Raw genomic sequence first — 27,764 nt, forward strand, 5'->3', positions numbered from 1 at the left:
GTGGTTGATGTAGTCTCGTCTTCATTGGAGCGCGGAATGTACTGCTCGGGAGTCTTTCTTGATGTAGAACAGGCTTTTGATCGAGTCTGGCACCCAGGACTGCTATACAAGATCCGTAAATTCCTACCCCCTACATATTATCTCATTATCCGTTCTTATCTCTCAGACAGGTTATTTTAAGTAAATCACAACAGCACTGATTCATCCCTGTTTCCTCAGTCTGCTGGTGTAGCTCAGGGTAGTATCCTTGGTCCTATCCATTATACAGTGTCTACAGCTGACATCCCAACCCATCCTAACACTATTCTCACAACGTATGCCGATGACACATGCCTATTGTCAGTGAATAATGATCTTTCCATTGTATCCCAATCCCTCCAATCCCTCATCACCACCCTTGAAGAATGGTGCCAAAACTGGAGGATTAAAATAAATTCCAATAAATCCCACCAAATCACATTTACCTTCGTCTTGCCCCACAATATCTTTTAATAATACCCCACTTATTCCTGTTGAGCAGATCCGTTACTTAGGACTAAATCTGGACAAACGACTAACATGGAATTCTCATATAAGACTGAAAAGACAGGAAACTGCTCATCGATTCCGACTATTACAACATTTACTAGACAAACGGTCCAAACTTCCAATCCATTACAAAAGACTGATCTATAGACTATTATAAGGCCTATCTGGACATACGGAATTGAGCTATGGGGCTCCACTAACCCATCTAATTCCTCTCCAATCCAATCCTTACACTCCAAAATCCTTTGTAAAATCCTTAATGCCTTACTTTGTCACAAATCAAATCATCCATCAGGACCTCAATGTCCCCTATGTTGCCGATTTTGCCAGAACCAGATACCAATCCTTCCATAATAAACTTCCCAACCACCCAAACCAAGTCGTTTCTAACCTAGCTTCTCCTTCACTACCTAATAACCCTCCTAGGCACCTGAAAAGAAGATTGCCTTGAGATCTTCTCCTTTAGAAGTGTTTTTGGAGTTCTATCAATGGGTAGATTCTCCAAATGTTTGTATCTTGTCATAATATCACTTACAGCAAATTTACTTAATTTGTATATATGTATACAGTTGTAAATAACAATAAATAAATTATTAAAAAAAAAGTTATGTACTCCAACTTAGCCAAAAAAGACAGATTATCCTACAGGTAACCAACTTATACTAGCCAGAATGGGAATGTTGAAATTTCATTCCATGGGCCGACCAAAAAACAAATTTCAACCAGGACAGATTTAAAACACTCGAGAATGCTATACTAACATTTTAATATACCTAGTCACCAAGGCCTTTACAGTTAAAAATTAAATTAAGCATTTGAACAATTTAACTATAAATGTATAATTAATATTAGGAAGTCTAAAAAAAACAAAAAAAAAACAAATTTGTTATAGAATAATACTAAAGTAATTAAGAGAAATTTTCTATGATAGCCTTAGGGTTTTATACATAATTGGTACTTGTCCTTGCACATGTTAAATGTAAAACGAAAACTCAACCATAAACTGTGTTTTAAAGTATTTACTTATCAATATGTACAAAGGAAGTGTTTCAGTGCTTTCAGATATTTTTTTGAAAACACACTGATTTGGTCAAGTTAGTTCAATATCTGTGATAGCTTTAGCTGTTTGTTTAAAATTTGTAGAATCACTCATCATTAGTGGGCATAATTGTTTTCAGGAACCTTTCATTGCTGAATACTTTGAACTTTATATAAATGGTGCATAAGAACAACATTTTATATAAAGCATGATCACATAAAAGATAAAAAAAATCAGATAAAAAGAAAAATACAACTACTTCAAATATTATTTACATATGTAAAATAAAATAATTATTCTGATTTGAAGACAAAGTGGTTGACAGAAAGGCAACTATTGGTGCATGAAGTATTTGGCTAGAAGTTCAGCCGGATATCAGTGTATTTTCTTTCTTTAAAAATATTTGTCTAGATTAACATAAGTAAATCACTATATCATTCATAATTTTAATCTATGATCATTCTGCATGGAAATTATGAAAATCAAGTTTTTTTGTAAACTAAAACATTTTAAAATTAAATTTTTAAAAAAATGTGCAAAAACTGAGAACTGCCTAAATTAAATTTAAAGTTTTAAATAATACCAAGCATGAGTATGTCTGTATCTGAGCATTTTCCTACAAAATATGTAATACTTGTTAATAGTGATATAAATAAGTTAGGTTAGATGGGGTTTATACTTATATTGCTAATATATTATTATGATAAGACCTAACTGACAATGACCAATGTAATAACAACAATCAATTAACGTTAGCTATATCATAATAAAGATGATATAAATAGTTATAAGTAAGGTTGTTCTATTTAAACTATTAAGAATTAAAGAATATACATTAGGTGTTATTCCAAGAAGTCAGAAGGTATTAACAACAACCTAAGAGATAATTGCAGACCTTGCCCTCCAAAGATTAAGAATAAAACAAATAGGCAAAAGTCTGTTACAACCATCAATAAAGATAATTAATTAAAAGGTAGGAGGGGCCATTGAAATAGGGACAGTTTTAATAGAATTTCGACTAATGAAAATTAAAAAAAGAAAAAGAAAATCCAAAATATCAAAGAAGACACACTTCACCCTCAGTGGTCTGTGGGCAGGTCAAGACCACTCCTCCACAGAACCAGGAACAAACATAATCTCAAGCTCTCAAACCTCCTATAGAGATTGCAGGTCAAGATTATGCTCAGCAGCATATACAGCAAGTAGCATTATTGATTATATCACAATTACAATTGTTTAAGCTATAAATAAAAAAAAGTTCGAAGTAATTAGAAGAGGATTAAGAGTTACTAAGTATAATTTTAGTATTATACTGAAATAAAAAATAACGGTTCACCAATACATTGAGAATTTAAGTTAATGGCCAATATATAAGTATAGTTAAATTGAACATTAGACAAAAACAATATTTATAAAGTTAAATTATACAATTAGTTATTTATAAAAGATATTTGGAGTTTTATGTAAACCATAATAATTTATTTACAATTAGAGATTATTGTCATAAGTTCTAACTATTTAAATTTTATATAAAGATTTCAGAAATATTAATATGCATAGAAGGTGTATGCATAAGAGATGTTACAATAAGGATTAACTATTAATTATGTGTTTAATTAATTTGTTTATAGTTTAATAAATAGTTCATATAGTAAGGTGTATTTTATTTTATTATTTCAGTTCTGTTCCAAGGAATATTTATCGGGTAATAAGATATCATATTATTATTCTTGTCATTTTATTAATCAATATGCCTCCTTTATATATGTGTTTAAGTTAACCTCATCCTTCAGGGTCCAAAATACTCTTAGACAAACAAGCCAATATTTAGTAATTGATAAACTGAGAAATTGAATTTAATAGTTTATAATTAAACAGAGGAAAAGGGTATTGATGTGTACATACACACACAATATATATATTAGAAGGATACCTTGATAAATGGACATACATTCCATGTTCCTATAACAGGTAATATTTATTTTTATACTTAATAATTTTAAATAAAACATATAATATGAGTTGTTTTTATAAGAAATACATTTAGCTATTTTTCTAATAGAATTTATTTGGGGTTCAATATTTGAAAGTTGTAAATTTTCAGAATTTATAAAAGTATTGCATACCAATTAAATATTATATATTTAACTTAAAAATTTTATTTAATATAAAGAGAACATTGAAAAGAAAAACTATTTAATAGGAAGAATTAAGAACAGGAATCATAGAATTTGTACACAATCAGGAAAAAACTATTTTAAACCTTTAAAAATAAATAAATTAATATTATCCCTATAAGATCTTTAAACACTTCTAAACTGGCTTGATAACAACTAAAACTGGTGTAGGTATATTATAAATCCTTAATGGATCCCAAAGAAATCTAATGCAACTAATGCAGTGTAAAAGTTTCATTAGCTATTTTAGGAGACCATTTCCTAAATGCTGAAGTTCATAAAAGCAAATTATGACTATTGAGAGGGTTTGTTGTATCCAATTTCTTTTATCAGTAAATTTTCAGAAGACATTGTTTTCCTGAAATAGGTACCAATTTATGTTAAGATAAATTATATTGAGGGGAGTTGGTGTCCTGGAACATGGTAGTAGTTTTTGTACAGCGATGTTAATCACTGATTAACCTCGTAGATAAATTTTGATTCATTTTCAGTTTTAAGTATGTTGATCTAGCAAACAGGTGAGGCATAAGTGATCTGAGGTTGAGTGACCAATTTATACAGAAATAATTTATTTTAAGGGCTTAATTTGGATTTGTTAAATTAAAATATGGGAACACCTTTTCTTTATTTTTCTTGTTGTTGGTATGCTATGTGAAAGTGATCGATCTGCCCAGAGTTAAATCAAAATATTTTGGCCATGAAATGAGGGTCGAGTTTACAGAAATGTGATTATTTATGTGTGGTCAATGCTTTGTAAAAAATTTGGTTGGATTAGTTTTTCATTTCCATGCTAGGAAATATTTATTTAATTTTTGTAAGTTTTGATGTAAATGGTTTACTATTGTGTCTATTCGGTAGGAAGATGTTCACCAGAGGTCTTTCATCAGGATATAAGGCTCTCATTACTTTAGGATGAAATGGAAAATAAAATATGAACAGATTAAATACCTTCAGGGATGGACAAAAACATTGCGAAAAATCTGCAGTAATAGGAAATATATTGGAGGTAGATTTATTAATTTGAACTTAAATTGTCTATTAGATAGGTATGGAGGCATTTAAATGTAATTAGTTTATAAATCAGGCCAATATACCAAACTATCTTAGATACTTTAAAATCTGGCTAAGCATACGAGTATACTTTTCAAGTGTCACCTAGGTCTTTATTTGAAATTTTGATAACCAATGAGGGATTACAATTGCCACCATGAGCTTTTTTGATTTTAGTTTCTTTTGGAGATAAATGGGAAGTTGTTGGTTAATGGAATTTTTAAGTAATTAAGAACATATTGCAGAGAACTGTAATTTCATGGTAATGATGATTTGAGCCTAATGATTAAGTGATAGTTTAAGTTTTTTGAAAATATTTAACTAGTATCTAAGTTTTTTATTCTTTATCCAGGTAGACGTAGCTGTTTTTATATTTTAAGGAAAAATTTTATAGTGATAGTTTAATGAATGCCTAATGATTTTTTTGCATGTTATTGTATCCAGGCTATGATTTCAAAAAAGTTGTCTGATTGACATTTTTCGACTACTAATATGGAACTATTCTCACATAATTATTCAGATCGTAAGAAACTAATTTGATCTGTGTATTTTAAGTCCAATGGATTTTTTTTTAAATCTATTTTTTTTTTGTTTATTAGAAGCTTTCAATTTGAAAAGTAAGTTGATTGTGTAGTAAGGTCAGCCTTTTGAATGTTGTGGGTTAAATGACACCAGATTCTTTGATATGTTCACTTAATTTTATTAAAGTATTGTCAATTTATATTGAATCATTAGTGGTTGGATTTATGGTTATTCAGGAACCTAACTCTTTCAAGAACTTTCACCAGTTTGTGCTTTTAAGAATAAAATTTGTTTTTGGATATGTAGGAAATGAGGATAATATACAGAAAATCAGGAGATGGTGATCCAATTATTTCCCTATATAAAACAAATTTGAATAGGCACTAGAAATTAAATTTCTAGCAACAATGTTATTGTTTTCTGAACCTCATATAATGAATAAATGTTTGATGAAAATGAATTATACTTCCTGAATAAATTTCTAATAACAATAAGTGATTAAGAAAGAGATTTTTGTTTATGTAAATAGAAAATTGGGAGGTGAGTAAAATAGGCTCCTTCACAACTTACTATGAAATAAATTACTGCAAAATAACTTCCACTAAGTAACGATTAAGGATAAATAAAATGAAAGGAGTTAAAGCATAAACTAAGGGAAGAACACCTTTAATACGCTGACACTTTATACCAGGGAATTATTAAGACTTATTATTTATTAATCATGTAGTTTTAAAGAAAATATTACGTTTAATAGAAGGAAGGAGGTGCCACAAAGGACGGATCTTTATTCTATCAATACAAAATAGCCTCAAAATATATTTTATTAATAATTACAATCTAAAATAGTAGATCATAGAAAAAATAACAACACTTAAATTTATATATGCCAAGAAAAAATAAATATGATCAGTTTAAAGTACTTTAGTCTTTAACAATATAAATTATGACTAGAATTCAACAGATGACCAATAATGAGATCAGATATCACAGATCCTTCATAACACTTATAAAAAGAAATCACAAGATAAAACAATAGTAATAATTATCACTAGATATTACTAAATTTTAACTTAATATTTAAGACTTTATATTCATTTCTTTGCCAAGCATAATTATTCCACCAACCGAAGACAGTAAGGAACAATAATGTTTTCTAATAATATCAATACACAATATCACATGATTAAAAACCATTAATAAATTCAGAGATAGAGTCAATTTCAGGATGCAAAACAGTATGTCACTAAAGTCTGGATGTAACCCTGAAACAGAAAAAATAAAACCTTTATTTTAGAAAATATTTCTGTTTTACATAACTCAAAAATTGGGGTCAGAACATAGCCATGGAATGCTCTACAAACAAAGCAACCTTCAATTACTTAATAAAAATAGCTACCATTAGCTGATACAAAATAATTGATAAGTAAAGAAAATTAAAAAATCAATGCAGTATTGCAAATACAAGATTGAAGATGTATTTAGAACTATATACAGAAAATAGTAATAATTTCAATTGAATTGTTCTACAACTGTAAAAATGTGATTCATACTATTTTGAAGTCAGAGATTAAAAAAAAAAGAAAAAGAAGCCTGATGAGAAAGTAAAAAATTACAGACTAAAAAAATAAATAATAGGTACATGGTATCTAAATATATACATTCAAATTAAATTTGATGAATAGGCAATTTTCTCATGACAATATGAACTAAATTTACAGGTTTGACACAAAAATATTAAAGAAAAATAAACTCTCCATGGCTCAAGAGGAATGCATGCTATATTATATTTTAATTTTATGTAAAACCAGAAACATTTTATTTTTGAAATAAGGTTTTATTTTTTCTGTATTTTTTAAAATCCGACAGAATCCACATACCAAATAAGACTACAAGGATTACAGGAACTAATGAATAGTATAACTATAAGCTAGCAAATAAAAAACATTTAAATTGCATTTTTTTTTTTCAAAGACTAAAGTCAATTTCTCATGTTTTTTAATACTATATACTATATGTAAAACAGCAACCAACTAATCAAATAGACAAAATAATCTCTATTAACAGACAAATCATCTGACAAATAAATAAAAATAACTTAGACCCAAATACAAATTATTTATAAAAAAGAATTGTAATTTCCAAATGAAAAAGAAAACAACACTCACACATAGTTAAACCAACATAACTTCTTAATAATAATAAATTGAAGAAAGAACCAACACCTCAGAAAATTAGAGAAACTCGTACATAAAGAAATAATTGCAAATAGGAAAGAGAAAAATAAATATTTCTATTTTTGTTATGTGTTAAAACAATAGAAACCTTTAAAAAGAGTAAAATGAAGGTTGCTAAGGTAAATTAATAGAAATATATACATTAATTAAAATTAAATAACATTACAAATCTTGAAATTTAAAATGAACAAATTTCAAAGAAAGCTTTGGAAATTATGGAATATATATAACATAGTTATACTAAAAAAATTTTTTTGCAAGAAATAAACATCTAATAGATATTACCTCCTCTAGCTAGATTTCCTCTCAAATCTTCAATTAAGTTGTACTTAGTTTCTGTAAGTTGACAGGAGGATTAATGCTTCTTTTGCATTTACTTACAATGTTAATCCCATAAATTCAAACTTAAAGCTGCAAGCCGGCTATCTTGAGTTCTGTACTACTGAGATATTGCTTTTGTACTGTCACTGATTCTACACCAAAGTCACATATAGCATGTGATATGGTGCTGAAGTCATAAGAAGATTTGCAGAATTGAGCTAACAACCCAGGAGATCCGCCATAGAGCACCAGAATTTATTTTATATCAAAGAGCTACACTTCAGTTAGCTTTAATGTGAAATTTGAAGATGATTCAGTACTTTCTAATTTCACTTGGCCAGTAATGACCTTAGCTGAAAGGTCTCCTCTTACAATATATCACACATCTGTGCTCTTATTTTATGCCTGCATGTGCATTAACCGGCAAAAGAGTGTGTCAAATGCCTTCAGCCATTTGATCAACTCCTAAAGCCATCAATATCAGCTTTATTTTTCTGCTTAAGTTTCACACATGTCTTCGGAGACAAATGTCTAATTTTGAATGGGACAGTCTCATTATCTAAGGCTTTAAAAAATGTCTCAGTTTTTTATAAAAAAAAAACCAAACAAATTCCCCGAAGCTTCGCACTATATTCTTATTACAAACAAGTTTTAACAACTCTATTGATTTATTGATGTACTGATATACTGATTTGACATTATTTTAAAAATTCTGGAATTTGCTAAGTGTCTCCTGGGTACGAGTGCCCCAGTAGAAAAAGCATTTTTTAATAGATAACTTGTGGTTAGCTCAAAAATCTTGTTTTCAAATAAAAAACATTAGTTCAATGTTGATGGTTTATATAAATTTTGACTCTACTTAGGAAAAACTTAATAAAGTTATTATCCAAAACAAGAAATATTTAAAACAATAAGTAGTAAAGAAATATTTTTGGGACAAAGAAACTTAAAGCGAAAGAAATTAATTAAACTTCGCACAAACTGTAACTTAATTTGATTGAAGTATAAGTGGACTTTGTTATTCAGTTTTAACTTCAATATATGTATAAAATATAATCTTTGTTTAATTGATATTATTTTAGTATCAATTAAACAAATAAAATAGCATGAAAATGCTATTTTATTTGTTTAATTGATATTATTTTATACATGAATAGTATGTTTTGGCTAAAAATAGTATACTCCCCTCCCAGACCCATTGGTAATTCATTTATTGGATAAAAATTTATTTGTGGCTACCCTATGTATGACTATGCTATTCATTAAATTTATCCTCAATGAGACTAAATATTATTTTTTTAAAAAATGAATCTATAATGTTTTTTTAAGGGCATAAGTTTTTGAAAATGTAATAGGTATTCTACTGCTTGTCAGTAGTTCATAATTAGATAATGAGACTGAATTTCAATTAATTAACCAAAATATCTTCTTGAGCCAGGCCAAGTGCATTGTACATTTTCACCTTATTTGCTCACACCATAACTATGTAATCAATCAATTAATCATTATTCTCAAATCTAAATTAAATTAAACTATTGTAATATTTCAAAAATCACTAATTGTATTAACAGATTTATTGATTATATCAGAAATAAATAAAAGCATCCAAAATCCTATGCAAATTTTGATTAAAATGATGAGAAAATTAATGTAATTTGTTTATAAATTCAGGGCAGAATTTATAATATATCCACTAAAAAAAAAAATAGTTCAGAATTGTAATATAACAATTGTTTCAACTGAACCATTGCTTTTGTATAATTTTATAAAAAAAACTTTGTGCTAGTAACAACCAGTGATTTTTTTTTGTTTTATTTATGGTTTTTGAAATTAAAAATAAGTCAATATTATTGTAACATGAATCATGCTGTAAAATCTTAAGTTCATGTTTTGAAATTTTGAACTTGTTTTTTCACAAGGACTAAAATACGGGAAAAAGCAAAGAAAGAAGAGAAAATAACAAGGAGAAAATCACCTCTTAATAAATTATAAATTGTAAAATGGGAAATCATAACCATAACAACCAGAAATCAGTAATGAATTCTCATCTATGTGGAAATTAACGAAAAAGTAAATTTATTTAAATATAAAATATTTGTAATTAATTAATTATAAATACATTAAATTTTTATTAGCAAATTATTAATTATTACTCATCCGGAAGTAAAGTGACATCACCCAAAAAAGTGTAGTATTTGAGAAAAATCAACTATCAATACTTTCAAACTTATATTGAAATAGTATAAAACTTCTTTTAAATTTCAGGTATGTATTTAAACCAGTAAGTACTTATCTGAATTTTAAAAGAAGCTTTATAATATTTCAATATAAGTTCTATATATATTTAAGTTGATTTTCCTCAAAGACTGCATTTTTTAGTTGTGCTTTTTCTTGTAGGTGTGTTATATTGGTTTATAAAACTATAAATAAAGGCTATTATTATTATAAATATAAAATAAGTGCTTTGAAAAATCTTAATTTTTTATTTTACAAACCATCTATCTTTAAATTAAATGAAAAGATAGAAAGTTTGCCACTATAGATGAGAAAGCAATTGCTTAAGGGTTAGAATCTGAAACAAAGAATCTGACTGGCCCCCAACAGGACTCACAGAGAACTAAAGCTTTAAAAACTGCAGTACATAGGAAAGGTATCATCTGCAACATGACACACAGAGCAAATCCCAACAACCTCTTATGCATCATGTTAAAAATTACATATTTCTTTAGGATCCTAGAAGCATAGTAACTGTAAATACCTCTCAAGTGAGATGCAATGGCTAGCTGCTTTGCAACCAAATAATGCTACAATAAATATATTAATTTATTCTCTTTTCTTTAAATCACAGGTCAACAGAAAATAAAACAGGAATAAGAATAAGGAACAAGTATGGAAATAAATTAATTCTTATAATAAAGCCAACTATGAAGCTTCGTTTATTTAAGAAAAGAAAAACTATTGAAATTTTAAACCAGTAAAATAATGAAGATTTCTGTCATATAAAATATTAATGAAATTTGATCTAATGTAACCAATGAAAGAATAAATTATAATGTTAAGAAATGCAAGTTTTTTTTCCCATTAAATATAATTTTAAACTAATACTTCTCCAAATATTTCAACTGCTTGTATATTTTATATTTATTTACGATTATAACGCAAATAAGTATTCGTTAGAAGACAATAGGAGTCTAAATTAAGTTATTTTAATATTAATGTTCATATAAATGCTTTTAAGGTTGTGTAAATATAGATTAATCTAATATAAATTCACAATTTTTTTCTTGAAGATATCCAAGAAATGTAAGAGATTTATGTATTACTTTAACTTATAAAACATATTTAAAGAAAGTCTAGTTGTCAAAAAATTTAAAACTTATCCATTAAAATCTGCATAAAAATTTCAAGAGACCAAAGGTTGAATATCTATAAGTAACCAATCATTCATAACTCCTGTTTGTTAATTTAACCTTAAGTTATTAAAAGGTTTTATACTTAAAACAGTACTAGGTGTTTAAATAAATACTTAAAACAGGAATAAAAATCAATATATATTTTATTTTCATTTTATTTTATTTAATAAACAATTATTAAATTCACAAAAACAAATTATCCCATGGGAAAGAGGGGAAAAAAACAACACTGAATTTACTTGCATTTATATATCCTAATACTTACATATTATAGTTGATATCAACCATAGGCACAAAACACACACTCACGCACACTTATGTGTGCAAACTAACACACACAGTAAATAAACATATAAAAATAAACAATAATAAAACTATTAATTAAAATTTATTTTCTACTTACTCGGATTTTCAAGCCGAAAATGTGATTCTGGTTCTGGATGTCGTGTATACAATATTTGCTGGCTAATGTGTTCAGTCATAATCTACAACATCAAATCGTAATCAATAAATATAGAAATTAATTGGAAGAATATAAATTTAAATATTTCAAAATATTAGATATATTAACTAAAAGTACAATGATTATTAAAGACTCACTTCTTGATTTCTAAAAAAATCTTTGGCAACAGTTTACATTTTAATTACTACTGTTTTAGAATGATTAGGATGGACTCTAGTCCATCCATTGTTGCCAGTTGTTTACAACTGGCAACAATGTAAAATGTAACTATTACATAACTATAGTTACTATTACAGCACAAACATGAAGGCACTTGTGTAGAATACATACAGAGCAACAAACTATTATAGTTTTGTTTTTTTTAATTATAAGAATATTGATAATACAAGAGCAAGAATCTTTTAAATGTCAATTGCTAAAGATTAAGATTTGGTACTAATACACACAATACCAACATGAAAAATGATTTTTAGAAAATCAAGAATAATAAGCTCATTACCTTTTTTATAGTACATTAGTAATTATAATATAAATCAGTGTTTCCCAAACTTGGATCATTTGTGTACCCCTTCTATAATTTTCTTAACAATAAGTAGCTCTTGTAAAAAATAATAATAATACCCTGGGGGTATGTGTACCACACTGTGGGAAATACTGATGTAAATAGTTCTTGGATTACAAAAAAGTATTATGGCAATTAAGTACAAATTCATTTATTTAGGAGGAAAGATTGCTCATATTTATTAGATAAGTATGCTATTAAAGAAACTTTTAAGCAAAGGAAACAAAAATAATAAAAAAGAATTAAAAAGTGAGATCTAGATTAAAATAACAATGCCAAAATTAAGTTATAAATACATACTTCATAGAGAACATTATAAGTTGGTAATGTAAGTGTTTCCTCATTCAATAAAATTCTTTCGGCCAAGAGAGTATAAAGATTATGAGGACTCATTACATCATACTTCCTCCTGTCAAATAATAAAAAAAGAGTAAATAAAAAAAAAAACATGCTGCAGCACAACTTTCACGTCAAAACATAAATAATGCAAAATTATAAAACTATACTGAACTTCATATTTCTTCAATTAAACTTGAAGAACAATCATCATTTTAATTGTTATTCATTGAAAGGTGATGTTAATACTCCATAAGAGTAAAGACATCGAATAATTAATTTATTTAGAAAAAATGATACAATAAAAATATAAAAAGAGAACTTACTTGTGCGTAGACCTGCTTAAGAAAAACCCAAGTAACTTCAATGCTTGTAATCGGATTAGATGGCTTTGTGATGCCAGGAGCTTAAAAACGCAGCGTACTCCGTGTTTAGCATCAAAAGCTGGTACCATTGCAGCAGGATGCTCAGATAGAAGAGAAATTAAGGTCTGTACTACATCATGCAAATTCTCATCTTCATGAACAGTGGAGATGTAATTCAGTACACTTTGTAACTCATCTTCACGAACTACACCTGAACCTCCCATCATCAACTGCTTTAGAAGAATCAATATGTATGCTCGTACCCCAAGAATATCCTTCTGGGCAGGTCTAGGTCCATCTAAAGAAAGGTTAAATATGTTGATTATTGGAGCAACATTGAAAAAATGATTATTTCTATTTCTAAGAAATTATTTTGTTTTTAAATTAATTAGTTTTTTTACTGTAATTAGTCTTAGTAACAGTTGTTTAAAATGAGGGGCTATACTTTTATTTTAAATTTAATTGATGTGTTCAAAATTGGTAAAACATGTTAAAGATTTCAATCCTCTTTCTATTAAATTGTTTACATGGGCTCTTCCCACTTCAACTCCCCTCTAATTTCAGGTTTAGTTAAAATACAAACCCCGGTGTGTAGTAATATTGACTATCCAGCTCCAGCCTTTTCAATAATTCATATTCTTAAGAGTAATAATGGCTTGCAGACTCAATACCTCATAATATAGCCTCACAGGTTCATCATCAAAGAGTACCATATACTTCTAGTCTCTAAGTGACTGGAAATCACCATGGTTGAAAAGAAAATTTTGTATGCAACGCTTTGCAAACATTACAAGCCTTCTGTGAGCAGACATTTGAACGATTTGTTCTATCCAATTACCAAATGAACTTAATACATACATAAATATCATAAGTCTCAAAGCTGTTTTTTATTATTTTTTTTTTTTTAAACAAATATAAGCTTCTACAGCATTCAAATGCTGTGAAAGGGGAATCGTTGGATTTAGAATTTCAGAGCTCTAAGAAATCACACTCTCAAGTTTTATACCATAAGTATAGTACATGAGTGAAGATCAAGACTAGTTTACTATTAAGTGAGTTGACCATTTTGCTACTAACACACCCAGCACAGGTGCACCCATGACACACGTGATCAAGACAACACAGCTCAGATTTTGAATGTTTGAGGACAGACATTAAAACCTTTAGCAGTATAATTCTGAAAATTCCTGCATTACATCTTAATCTGTCCTTCTATAGGTATGTAAAGATTCTTTTGAGTGAAAGGCTTAACTAATTTAGAGATTTGATTAATTTTAAGTTCACACATCAAAACCTAAATATAAATATGCCTCACTTAATACTAAGTAAAAACTAATGACTGAGTAATTATTTTGAAGATTACTTTCATTGCCAATAGCAATGAATAAACATTTTTACCACCCTCTTTTTCTTTCAAAATTGTGGCCAATTAGAGGTTTCGTTTGCCCATATATCAGCCATTTATGAAGATATAGGACAAATATGAAGTGTTATTGAATAATTAACCTAATGCCTTAAAAAAGAGCATTTCTGTAGAATTCAGAAGCAAAATCTTTCACAATTGCAATAATTTCCCTTATTATGTATTTCAGGTATAGGTAAGTAAAAGAAAAGATAAATAAATATTATCTCTTGAAGGGAAAAATCAATTTTGTTCATCAATTGGTTCCCAATGCCTACGTATCAAATCAGACATTCTGTATGAGATAGCTGATGCTCAATAGCCAAAAAACATGTTTGTTTTTTTCTATAGATTGTAGCACCAAAATAGCTAAGTGATTTAATTAAACTTGACTTAAGTCTTTTTCTTAAAGATCTTCAACTTTTTGAACATAATAAATCCCTAAGAAAAAGCAGGAAAAAAAAAAAAAAAAAGGAAAGATTATTATTATAATGGAATAATAAGTTTGTATTGTTTGCTTGTACTTAAAATGATTTTTAAGAGGAAAATATTTAAAATTAGATCTAAATTATAAAAAAATATAGATCAAATCAATAATTTAAATTACTCAAAAACAAATAAATTTTTTTCGAACAAATTTCTCTTTTAATTTTTTATTTATTTTGCTTAAAGTTAAGACATTTTTAACTCCAACATTTTATGGCACATAATATGGTATGAGGGAAGGTTCAACTGAACCTCTCAGATCAGGAAACACTGATCATATATCTTATTAATAATTATTTATGAACTCTTTGTGGAAAATTATTATCATAATGAAGTAATAAGTTTTTATGGCTTACTTTTATTCTGATTTTTTTAGAAAAAAATGATTCTAGTTTGGTTCAAATTTTTAGAAAGTATAGATCAAAACAATAATTCATCAAAATATAATCCTTCCATCATATTACAACTAATTAAAAAAAAAATGTTAGCTGACAAAGGAATACATACAAGTCACAGTAACACATTAATAATAAATCTTTACCTAGACCTTTAGGTGTAATTCCACTCTTTGCTCTAGGATTAACCACCCAGTAATAATACTTGAGTGTATGAATAGTTTGCAAAACAGTTGAAACCCTTCGCACATTTGAATAGATTTGGGTATCGGCAAGAAATTCAGTAGCCAGATAAGAATACAATCTTGTATGTACTGCGGCAGGAGTATATATCCACAGTGCTGGATTAAACAGTATGTGATCCAATAACTAAAAAAATATTGTCATCAGAAAAAAAAATTGCAATCACATGAAAATAGGAAAATAGGATTAAATAAGGTATGTCATTAATTTAATAATTATATATATTTATGTAGAAATAATTATAGTAAAAGTAGTAGGGTATAGGGAAGGGGATTAGGGAGATATTGCATTATAAAAAGGTTGGGCACCCTTTGGTATAAGCCATAAGCCTAGGTGGCTGTTTAGTTCAGTATTACTCAAGCTGAACTATGTAACATTGTTAAGTACTATTAAAAGGGATATGGTCTAAGATGTTGGATTAGTGAGTAAAGAACAATAACAATTTTATGACAGAAAAGCATAATAATTAAATCTTAAATAAATTGCAAGTTGAAAGTGACAATTTTTTAACAATAAAATATACCATAAAAAATAATTTATGATCAAGAAAGAAAATAACAAGAGTATGTCCATTATAAAGAACAAATATAAGTTAATTTTTATTTATATAAATATTTTAAGTTTAAATTAAATAGTTTGAAGTTGTTTTAAACACAACTTGTTCTATTGCAGTTTTATTTATTTTCATTTCATATTTAAATCAGTTAAGAAAAATACCCTAATTAAAGGTAAAATCAAATCTTTATTCCATGTATATATTTGTATGTAATTTCTAAACAAAAAATAGGAAAGAAAAATAATAAAAGAAAAATTCACTACAATAAAACAAGTGATGATTGATTGACATCAAGGATCTCAAAATAATAACAATTAACATCTATGACTGATTTTGATTTGAAGCCTAAGTAATATTAATGTAAATAAATAGTAAATTGTTAGTTCGATAAAAAACAATCAAACATTAAATACGATAATAAAATCTAACAAAATAACTCCATTAAAAAAAAAAATAAAAAAATTATAGAATTAATAAACTTACTTGTTTAAGGAGTAGTTCACTATTTGCACAAAGACATGTGACTAAATATTTAGTCAATCCTAAAAAGGAGCTTAATACTTCAAGAGTAAGATGATCTCGAGAAGATCGTTGAAGCATGTAACTAATTACAAGAAAGCCACGGTTCTGTATCATATGTTGTTGAACAGTGGGTGAACTTTCAACAAGTTCACAAATAAAACCAAGCAGCTTGGAACTGAAAAAAAAAAAAACAGATTAAAATTATAATGAAGAAACAAAGATTAAAATATTCTGTAGGTTTCAATATTAATTTAAACTAAAAGTATTATTTGAAATTAACTCTAAAATGCTTAATTTTATATTAAAATTATACTAAGGTAATACTTAGTAAATCAAATTGGATGAAACAAACAGTAATAATTATGATCTTCTTAAGAGATATCATAGATTCTTAAGAGATCATATTAACCTGGACTAGAGTAAATTAAAAAAAAAATCATATTATGACGTTCAAGAAGGCTTCAGTTGATTGGTAAGAATAGTGTTAACAGCTCTCTGGAAAAGATCCTCGTTATCAGAATGAATGACAAGGAATTAAGTTATACATTCCAAGAAGTGGTCCACAGTGGAACACAATTAGAGCTGGACACTATTAATTTAAAATTGTATCTCATCACTGACAACAGAGAAGAGACAAGAAAAATCCAGGGTTCCAAAATAATTTTATAGCTCTATTTTGAAAAAGTTCTTGTTTTAACTTATTCTTTTTCTAAGCAACATTTTTGAAACAGTTTATGCAAAAACTTTTTTGTTATACTTTTACTATAAAGTTATTATAAAGAAAGCATGTATTTAAAGTGAAAGTACTCTTGAAAATCTAATCATCAGAACTTTAATAATAAAAGCTCTTTTAAGAACAAGAGTAAACAAGTTCTATACTATTTAAATTCTCCATGGAACTATTAATTATTATTATTATATAGGCGATTATTATTATTATATGGAGGTCTAATACATCGCACATTTCTTGATGTGGCCATGGAAGTATTAGTTTCTAAAAAAGTAATATAAATACCTAAATTAGCATGCCTTAAACAAGCAATAGTAAAATATATTTAATTTGAAATATTAATCAATTTAATAAGAAAAAACCGTTTCAATACTTCCTCGATTTATATTTCACTAACCATAATGTAGGGTCTCTCCTATTATCAACAGAATCATATGGCATATCCAACTGAGAAAATAATGGAAACAGTACTTGTATTCCACCAACAGAGTTTAGTGTACTATGAATAGAATGAGTTATCACAGCCTTAACATCCTGAAAAACACAAAATAAAATTTACACTCTTGAAATATAATTTTAAACACACTTGTAATGATAAGCTTGACAAATTAAAAAGATACTTTTGAATTCAACTACAGCCTATTTATTGAGTCCAGTAATTTTTATTTAATTCAAAATATTAAAAAAACATAATATGTCAATTAAAATCTCTTTTAATCAGAAAATCGAGAGTTAAGAGCACTGAAGAAAAACTGGAAGAGGTAACTAAGTTGACTCTACTATCAAAAGATGCACAAAAACCAAGGAATAAGAAGTTTCATTTCAAAATTCTCAAAACTATCAGGAAAAGGGTGGTGTTAATTGAGTCTTGGAGACTCCATTTAGCAAATTCATTATACTAGACAGCATATTTAACAGATTAATTGTGGACAAAAGTTCCTAATTGTGACAACAAACATACAAGCAAGAGGTTCTTTTCTGGTATGCATTTATCACTTTCACTCTAGTACAAATGAAACAGTAGTTTTATTAGTTCTTAATAAAGGCAATGTTTTTATTTTGTATAATAAATAATACTTTTGTGATCATAGATAGAAATAATACTGATTATGATTCACAAAAAGAGAGCAAGGAATCCTTCTAATGTGTAGTTTTGTACTAAGAGTATCCAGAAATATTTTGCCAAACCATAGTTGTAATCTCACAAATACAGGTAATTTTCAATAAGAAAAAATTTCATGGCTAATTCAGGATTTGAACTAAGTTCATACAGCAAAAGAGCCGAAGGTTTGAACAAAAATCTACTAAATTGCATTACTTTTTTCCAGTAGTTAGAATAATTAAATTTAATGAGCCAGATAGTTGATCTTAGTTATGGGAATTTTAACTACCTTAGTGAATTGTGGATAAAAGAGATAAATAAAAATAAATCCAATGGAAAACTAGTTATGCATTTAAACCAGTCAAGAAATAAATATAAGCCCTTTTTGTTCAAGAGAATTATACATTCAGTTTCATATGATAATATAGATATTATTTTATCTCTTTCTGTGTTTTTTCCCCTAATATTTGAGGAAATTTCTATCTACAAGAACTACATTTTAACTTTAACAATACAATAACTATTATGTAATAACAATAAGTTATAATATAATAACCCTACATTTTAACTTTAAATTTTATTTTCAGATATTTGTGTGTACAATTTTAATACATTTTACTAATTTTATTGATGTAATTTACCCATTCTGAATTAAAAATGATATAAATAATGAAATTAGTTTGAGAAATAAAATAAATGTTCTCATTTCATTTTTTTTTTAAAGCCCCATTGTACTAAATAATTTCCAAATTACCTGTAACATCAAAGCATGAGGAGTATGGACAAAATATGAAGTGTTTCCTTTAGGAGCTGACTGTAGACATAGTTGGCTGTCAGTAGCCACAGGATTGTACATGAAAACGATAGCACTTGAAAGTTTACCATCGTAAAGTACCTAAAAAGTCATATTATTTTTAAGGTTAGTATTTGTAAATAAAAATTTAAGAGATAAATATTTCAGAAATAATACTTTGAGATGGATAAATGTAAGTATAATATATTTTAAACATATTTTAACACAATAATAATAAAAAACATCCTCTTTTTGTGGAGCTAATTTTAGCAACTCAACAACTGTTGAGAAGTGAAAAAATGAAAATAAATGATACATTCATATTTAAAAATAATATTAAACATAAGTAAAAAATATAAACATTTTTCAAGGATGATGGTTGGGGGTGCAATGAAAAATGAGTGAGACAGTTATGCACAGCAAGCTGATATTTAAGGAAACATTTCACAATATATTTGATTATGCTGTTTTTTATTTCAAATCATACCCTTAACCACCATCTACTTGACTTTAAATATGGTCAACTATATCTCCATTATAAACATTTTTTAAGATTCTTAAGTGTAAGCTTAACTTAAACTCAATAAAATTAAAACTATTTGTAAAGGCATTCCATATGTAAATCATTTAAGACCATGCATTTAACAAACAAAAACATATTAAATAAAGAAAAAAAAAACTACAGATAAAACATATTAAAAAAAAAAAAACATACAAAATACTTAACGATTTTAAAAAACAACAATCACAAGCAAACATTGAAAGGGGTTCATGCTGAATATCAATTATTAAAAATAATTGTAAAGAACAAAAAAACACCGAAATAATGTGCTTAACTTCAGTACTAAAATGATAACTAAATAAACTACAATAAAAGAATAATAAACATAACCAGCATTTAACTACGAGACAAGGCAATTCAGCGCAATTTATCACCAGGCTACCTTTTTGATATATTTATATTTATATTTCACAAGTATTCCTAAAGTAATAAGTGAAATAGCAGGTTATAATTATTAAAAATTGATTCCATTAACTGTTGATACTGAAAAACAAAGAAAAATTATTGTTATTTTGTAGTAAAGGATTTTTTACAAACCTACTGTCATGGTTTTATATTATGTTCCTCAATATATATCAACATCGGAAGAGTATAAAAGATATGAGCAACTTTAATCGCAATAAAACTTTGCTTAATATTGAAAAAAGGACACTAAACTTATATTACATTGAATTTAAAGTTTATATAATGTAAGATAATAGTAATAATTATAGTACACATAAAATTGTGAAAACTTGATAGTTTAAAAATTATAATCAAAATTGAATCTATTTGCATGTCTTAAAAACGAAACAAGGAATTTCAATTTTACTGATGTATTTATCGAATAAATCATTACAAACAAATATTTTGCATTTCTGTATAGTTCATTTTTAAGCCTCTATTTAATTATTTTCCTCTCTTTCATATTATTTATACTGTTCTACACTAATGGTCCCAACCAGTGGTTCATGAAAGCCTTGGGATGGGCCGTGGGAGGGTTTGGTAAAATATATTGTGTGACAATTTATTGTTAGAACTACGTTATTGTCTTTCCTAATGTTTGTCTGTCAGCTGAAAGGTTTTAACATGCAGACCGTCCGTAGCTCAGGTGGTTGAGGCGCAGGTCTTTGCCACCTAGGAACTTAGGCGGCGCCGGTTTGGATTCGGCCAGGAGAGTTGACTTTTTTCATTGCTGTAGCGAACCAACGTAATGAAAGCTTGACCCCCCACCATGGTAAGAACTAAAATAGGTTGGTTACCTCTAGATAACCCCCCTCCCCTGGTATGCCAGAAATTACTAGGTAGGGGGTCATAAAAAAAGTTTTAACATCCAAATAAACAATAAAAATGACTTAAAGAGCACTTTAAACATCACAATTTTCAAATATTGCTGAGGGGACCACCCACCCTTCACTCTAAGCCAAAAGTGCAGGTGGGCTGCACATGGATCAACTTTTGGGTTAGTGGTCTTCACACTTCTTGGGTTGGGAACCACTGTTCTAAACAGAGACTAATCCATTTCATGACATCACCATCTCTTCAGTTAGACTATGAATATCAGCTATGATGTTAAAGCTGGGGCTTGCTGTTTTATAATGCATCATTTCTGAGGCAGCAGCAGAAAGGTGGTTTCATTGGAACTCAGAAGGATTTTAGTTCAGGCAATTCAATTTTTAGAAAATTGGAATTTAATTTTTAGTTCTAAATATAGAACATTTCAAAATGTTTTATTCAGGAAACATTCTGTTCAGGTAAAAAAATCACTTAATTTAGTTCCAGTTTAGTAAAAACAGGTTGAACAGATGAAAAATAATAATATTAATTATTATATTTTATATCAAAGCTTCCTATTTTTAAAAAAATGACTTTAGTAACAAATCTGTATAACTATATATTAAAATTAGTGAAATATTATTATAAAAATATCCATGACAAATACCTTCAAATAGTTTTAACACAAAAATGTATAATCCCCGAATGGTATTAAAATATTACAACTCATTAGAAATAAATTAGATTTCCATAAGGTCTCATTGTCTAGGAAATATATGATAGTTTTGAATAACGACAGTCAAAACATTAGGAAATAGTTGACATGATCCACCAGATATATAGCTAATAACATGAACCCATACTAATATCCGTGATAAACAAAAGCAATTATTTTAAAAATCGCCTAAGCTGATTGTTAGAACAGTAGATCGAAAAGAATGTAAATGAAATATTATTCTCAAATTTAATTCTTACACAATACTCCTAAGAAATGATATTTCTGGATGTAAACTACTTTTATCATAGAAAGAAAAAACTAAAACAAATTTACGGGAAGATGATGAAATCACTAAAAAAATACACATTATTTCAGAATATATACTAAATACAAAAAAGCTTTTAAATGAAAAAAATATTTTTTTAATTATGCCTTATTATATTCCATTATTATCAAGTTAGTATGTTCTATTATTATCAATTATGTAACCTTAAAATAATAATTTTTTTAAAGTGTTAATATAACAATCATAAGGTAGATGATCTTTAAATATAACTTTAATAAAATTGTTAGAAATAAATCATATCAGTAAAACAAAAAAATCCAAGTATATGAAATAAGGTGACAACTAGAATAGACAAACGACATTTCATTCATTAATAAGCAGTATAAAATCACTTCAGAAAATTGATAGTCCCAATAAAATTTTTAATTTCATTATAGACATTAATAAAATTATATATATCAAAAACGTCCTAAATGTCAATGAAAGTAGCTATTATCACAGATAAAACTTGTTTATAATTATAGTTAATTTATTAGTTCATATGATAAATTGGAGAAAGGCAGCTTGGTGATCAAAATAATATCTTACAGAAATCACAGGTGACGTGCTTTGTTGATCAGAAGACTCATCACTCACCCTCTTGTGATTTTCAGGCAAACTTAGATGACATTCATTATCAAACCGAAACTGACTCTGAAAATAAACTAATGTTCAGAAACATAATTTCAGAAGAAAATCAATTAAAACAAATGTAATCCATAGAATTAGAAAATGACAATAATGATTTATAAAATAAATACTGTTAATAAGTTGAACATGATCAACTTTACATACTTTATACCCAGGACCAAGTCTATGCATTGCACAGATTTGATGAGTTGATAATGCCTCACTGAAGAGATAAACTGCTGACATTTGACCACAGAATACCCTCTCTTCATCAAGCTCTGGTGTAGCTCCAATATAACACTTATCAAAAGGCTACAATAAAATCATTGAACATAAGGATTAAAAAAAAATTGAATATCTACATATTATGATTTTTAAAAAGCTCAATTGATACCTCATTAGCAGAAACAAACCAAGCCATTTCAGTACTGGAAGCTAGTTGTCCATTAACAAGGCACTTAATTTCACTTTTTGTCCACCGGTTGTAAATGTACACAATTGCTATCATGTACCACTAAAATTTAATATGAAACAATTAAAAACAGCAAAATTATTTTTTAGAATATAAATCACAATACATATTATTTTTTATAATTAAAAATAAAGAATTGGAAATTGAATAAAATCATTTAAATAATAATGCCTAGAATATTAAAGAAAACCGTAATATGATAAAAAATTCAACAAAAAATAATGGATATTTTAGGATTATTTTGATAAAAATAATTTTAATATAAATTAAAATTAAAGTTGTCTATGAAGGTAAATTTTCAAAGATTATTTACAGTGAAAAAATGAAATCTTCTTGTAATCCTTTTGAACAAGAGGAATCAAACTACATTACTTTACATTTAAGAGTAACAGAACAACCACTCCATCTTAATGAGCCACCAAGGCCTTAATAAATAAACTAAAAATAATTCTGTAAGAAGAATTATAAATCAAAATTATGGTTAATCATCAGGATTCGCTATATTTACATTGAAGAAATTAATTATTACCTTTCTAGGTTGAAACTCATACTTAACACAATGTTGAAAGCCCTTTCCTTTAATTTTCATGGATGTTAAAACTAAACAGTTTCCTACAAAATGTGCTGAATAGCCAATACCTTTACTAGTTTTAAAGCTGAAATAAATATAAAATTTTAAATATATGATTTTCAATATTTTTTTTTTATAAATAAATAATTAACAGAAAAGTACAGTGATACATACCAATACAGATAAGGTTTCTCTCTTTCTATATTAACTGAATTTATAGGGTCTAGTCTAAACCAAGTAGTAAAAGTAAAACCATTTTCATAAGGCCACCTAGCAAGCGGAGGTAGAACAAGAGCCTGGCAAAACATAGAATAAAAAATCATACAAGGCTAAATTGATAGTAAATTTAAAAAAGTAGGATTTTATATATATTTTTAGCTGAATTAAACATATGATTAAACTTCATAAGATAACACATTTATAGATTCAATTTTATTCAGTAATGGCACTCTTAAAATGGAAATAATTTGGTTCATTGTTTATTTATATCATATCACGAAACAAATTAATCACCTAAAAATAAACTTCTCTGAGAGTTCCACACCTAGTTGCCTCAAAGATACCCACATAATCCATTAAAAATCCTAGTTTTTATAAAGTATAAAATTCAAAAATTAATTTAATTAAATAATTATTTTTGACTTATGGTTTGCTACCATTGATTATTAGGTATAAGGTACTTTATTTTATTATATTGACTGTAAAAAAAAACAACAGAAAAATACACATTTTAATCATAAATATTCATAATGGATAACTACAGTTTTTAAAAAGGATAAAGCACAGTATGATGAAGGATCCTAATTTAAATCTATTAAAGGAAATCGGTAGGCTGTCTGGAAAGACCATGGTTTAAAAGACATATCCTAGCTCTATCAAATCTGACAGAGGGAGAACCAACCCATCTGCAGTGTTTTTTCAATTTCAAACTGTATAAATAATATTTATTTATTTAAAATTGTATTTAATAAATTCTTAAATATTTATCATAAATGATTATTTATTTTATTAAAATTATACTAATGAACTTTATTGGTTACAGAATAACTATAACACAAGATAAATTTAAAATTTAGAATCAGTCTATTAATGACATAAAATGCAAATGGCCAGTGAGTTAATAACCAGTAGCAAGATGATAATTGATTTTCCAATGTTATACACACAAAAATTGGTCATAAAAAAGCAAATGTGGAGGGGGAATATAGCAGGAGTATCCCCATCTGTTTTATTTTGTAGTTTGACAGGTTGTAGTAAAGTAATTACTCAGTTTGACTAGAACATTATCTTTTTAAAACTTGAATTAAACTGAATATTTCACCAAATAGGAGCAATATTAAAAAATAAAACAAAACAGTGAAATACACTAATAGTACTTATTTCTTCCATAGCAGAATTAAAATTTCCCTTGAATTTAATTTTTTTCAGGAATGGCACTGTTAAAATAGAAATAATTTTATTCTTTTCTTCTTGAAGAAGTTTGTCGGGGGGTGTGGTCAGCAAAGAACAACATAAATAAATAAATATGGTTTTGTTTATTTATGTTGTTCTTTGCTGACCGCACCCCCCAACAAACTTCTTCAAGCATTAATCTACGGTCAACTATCTACACCTCAAAATAATTTTATTCATTATTTATTTATATCACATCATGAAAAAAAGAAATTACATTTGTTATTATTATACTATAAAGTAATAAAATATGATTTATTTCTTGTTTTCAGGATCAATTACTCTTTACTTAGATTAAGGGTCCTCTGCCATCTTTTATTTTATGAATGAATGAAGAATAACTTTTATTTCAAGACTTGTTGTACCATTAAAATAATGTGGATCGTATAGATCACCTGCCTTTGTTCGATCATATTACAAAATATATTTTGTCACATATTAATGAATTATAAACAATTGCTATTAGCAATAGGTATTTTTTTTTCTTGAATAAATGTTATTTACTCTAAGGGATTCCAAAAGGAGGTAGCATGATGAAAGATTTGCTAAAAAGAGTTCTATGTGAGGGAATATACATGTAGGTATTTGGGCAATACTATGCACCAGAAAGTCGGATCCATGCTCATAAAATAAGTATATTTGTAAGAGTCAATTAGGAATTGTAAAGTTTTTATCGCCACTTTACATTTAACTATTCTAATTATTTGTTATAAAATTGAATGATCATGCTGAATTGATACTTTTATCAGTCAATCGATATGTAATATTTTTTAAATATAAATATATAAAATTTTGAATAATACTTACTGATCCTTTTTTGCCAGGGAAACTAAAAAATACATCTGGACCATTTCTGTGAGGCATTTGCCGAATAACACTTAAAAGTTTAGTGGAATGCCTTGGCTGGAAATAAAAAAAATACATCGTTGATTGAACTAAAGAGAAAAAAATATTGTTTAGTTTTTAATCCAATAAAATGATAATGAGGTGGTTTAAGCTACTTAAAAGATTTTTTTAATATATAAGTAGGTAAGATATAATTGCCTTTAAAGACCTGCAATTAGCTCCCACATCTTAATGACAGTATTTATCAACTTCAAATTCACAAATTTAGTAAGAAAACAACAAAAACTGAGTGAAATACCAAAAAGATCTTATTGCAGAAAAAGAAAATCAATTTTAATAAGCCAGTTTTTATATATTTTCTAAGTTAGTCTGCTTATTACAAGCAGCTTTCTTAACAAATACATTCAGAGACAGTTAAACCCATTTTTATTTTGAATATTTTTTTTCATATTTGTAGATATGAAAAATATTCAATAGAATACTTTTTAAATTAATAATAATTATATTCTGGATTCCAACATAAAAAGCCAATATCATTTAATCATATTATATCAGAGAAAATATGACAAATAAACACAATAGGGGGCAACTCGCAGGACTTTCTTGTTAATAGAAATGTGATATAATAAAACTGTGATAAGGAACTATATGATATCATGTAGTTGGCCATAGCTGTGTTAAAAGCATTACTAATTGAAGATTAGTAGCCTGGATAAAAAAAAAAAAAAATCACATCATCTGAGAAAAACTTGATTAAATTCTATTGTTTTCATTTTCACTCCTTTACAGTTAAACTATTTTTAGAATTGATTGTGGTATCTGTTTGAAAATATAACTATTATTTTTCATATTATTTTATTTTATCAATTAAACAATAATTTATACATTCATTGAAAAATTCAATTTGTAGAGGGATAAGTCAATGAACCTAGAGAGAACAAAGGTGCATGTATATAAAGAGAGATTCAGACTGTACAGTGATTCTAGGTTGATGTCGCATATATGAACTTAGAGATATAGCAAATTAAAAGTTGGAGTTGTGGATAGTCATAACACTATCTTGAAGAATCTATAACATAGAAACTGCAATTGATTTGAGAAAAATCTATGTATGCATTGTATCTCATTTAAAACTAGGGCTTCCAATCTTGGAAGATTTTTACAGCAAAAGGATTGCATGCAGGAAATTTTTGATCTCGGGATCCCAGCACTAGCACCAGGAAATCAAATGTATAAGTGAACAATGTTTAATCCCATGTATTAATACTTAATTTTAAATAAAGAATAATATGGACATAAATACAAATACATTTAAAGTGTTATGTGTAATAATACTATTTAATAAAAAAACAAGTATGAATATGTAGGTGTGGAGCTTAAATTATACTATTGGTATTGAGCTATTTGGTGAGGGAAACTAGTGCAGCAAGTCCTTTTTGCCAATCCCTGGCGGCTACCCAAGTTGCTGCCGCATACAAAGCAAGGTTCCCACACTCCCGTGTTAAAATTCATTCTTTGGGACCACTGAAAAACAAATATTAACTGCCCCGGGTGGAAATCAAACTCAGGACGTTCAAACCAGGCGCTCTGGGACCTATGCCCCATTTTTGGTTTTAGACCAACAAGGGTGTCATAAAACTTTTTTAGGCCCAAAAAGGGTACCATGATGAAAAAAGTTTGAGAAACCACTCCTGT

At 27.5% G+C, this 27,764-nt stretch overlaps 1 protein-coding gene across 1 annotated transcript in view; it reads right to left on the minus strand.

The window, feature by feature from the left end:
* Positions 1–27,764, minus strand: part of rg (rugose) — a gene marked incomplete in the record, with an annotated part of 134,311 nt that overhangs the window by 61,596 nt on the left and 44,951 nt on the right. The window contains 13 exon segments of the mRNA XM_067049779.1: positions 11,688–11,769; positions 12,610–12,718; positions 12,972–13,308; positions 15,440–15,662; positions 16,576–16,789; positions 17,742–17,878; positions 19,201–19,341; positions 22,648–22,752; positions 22,894–23,040; positions 23,123–23,242; positions 23,730–23,856; positions 23,946–24,067; positions 26,031–26,126. Coding sequence (XP_066905880.1) covers positions 11,688–11,769; positions 12,610–12,718; positions 12,972–13,308; positions 15,440–15,662; positions 16,576–16,789; positions 17,742–17,878; positions 19,201–19,341; positions 22,648–22,752; positions 22,894–23,040; positions 23,123–23,242; positions 23,730–23,856; positions 23,946–24,067; positions 26,031–26,126 — 1,960 coding nt within the window.

This window comes from Halyomorpha halys, unplaced genomic scaffold, assembly GCF_000696795.3.
Source record: "Halyomorpha halys isolate HHAL.00 unplaced genomic scaffold, Hhal_1.1 Scaffold1342.1, whole genome shotgun sequence".
NCBI classification, from domain to species: domain Eukaryota; kingdom Metazoa; phylum Arthropoda; class Insecta; order Hemiptera; family Pentatomidae; genus Halyomorpha; species Halyomorpha halys.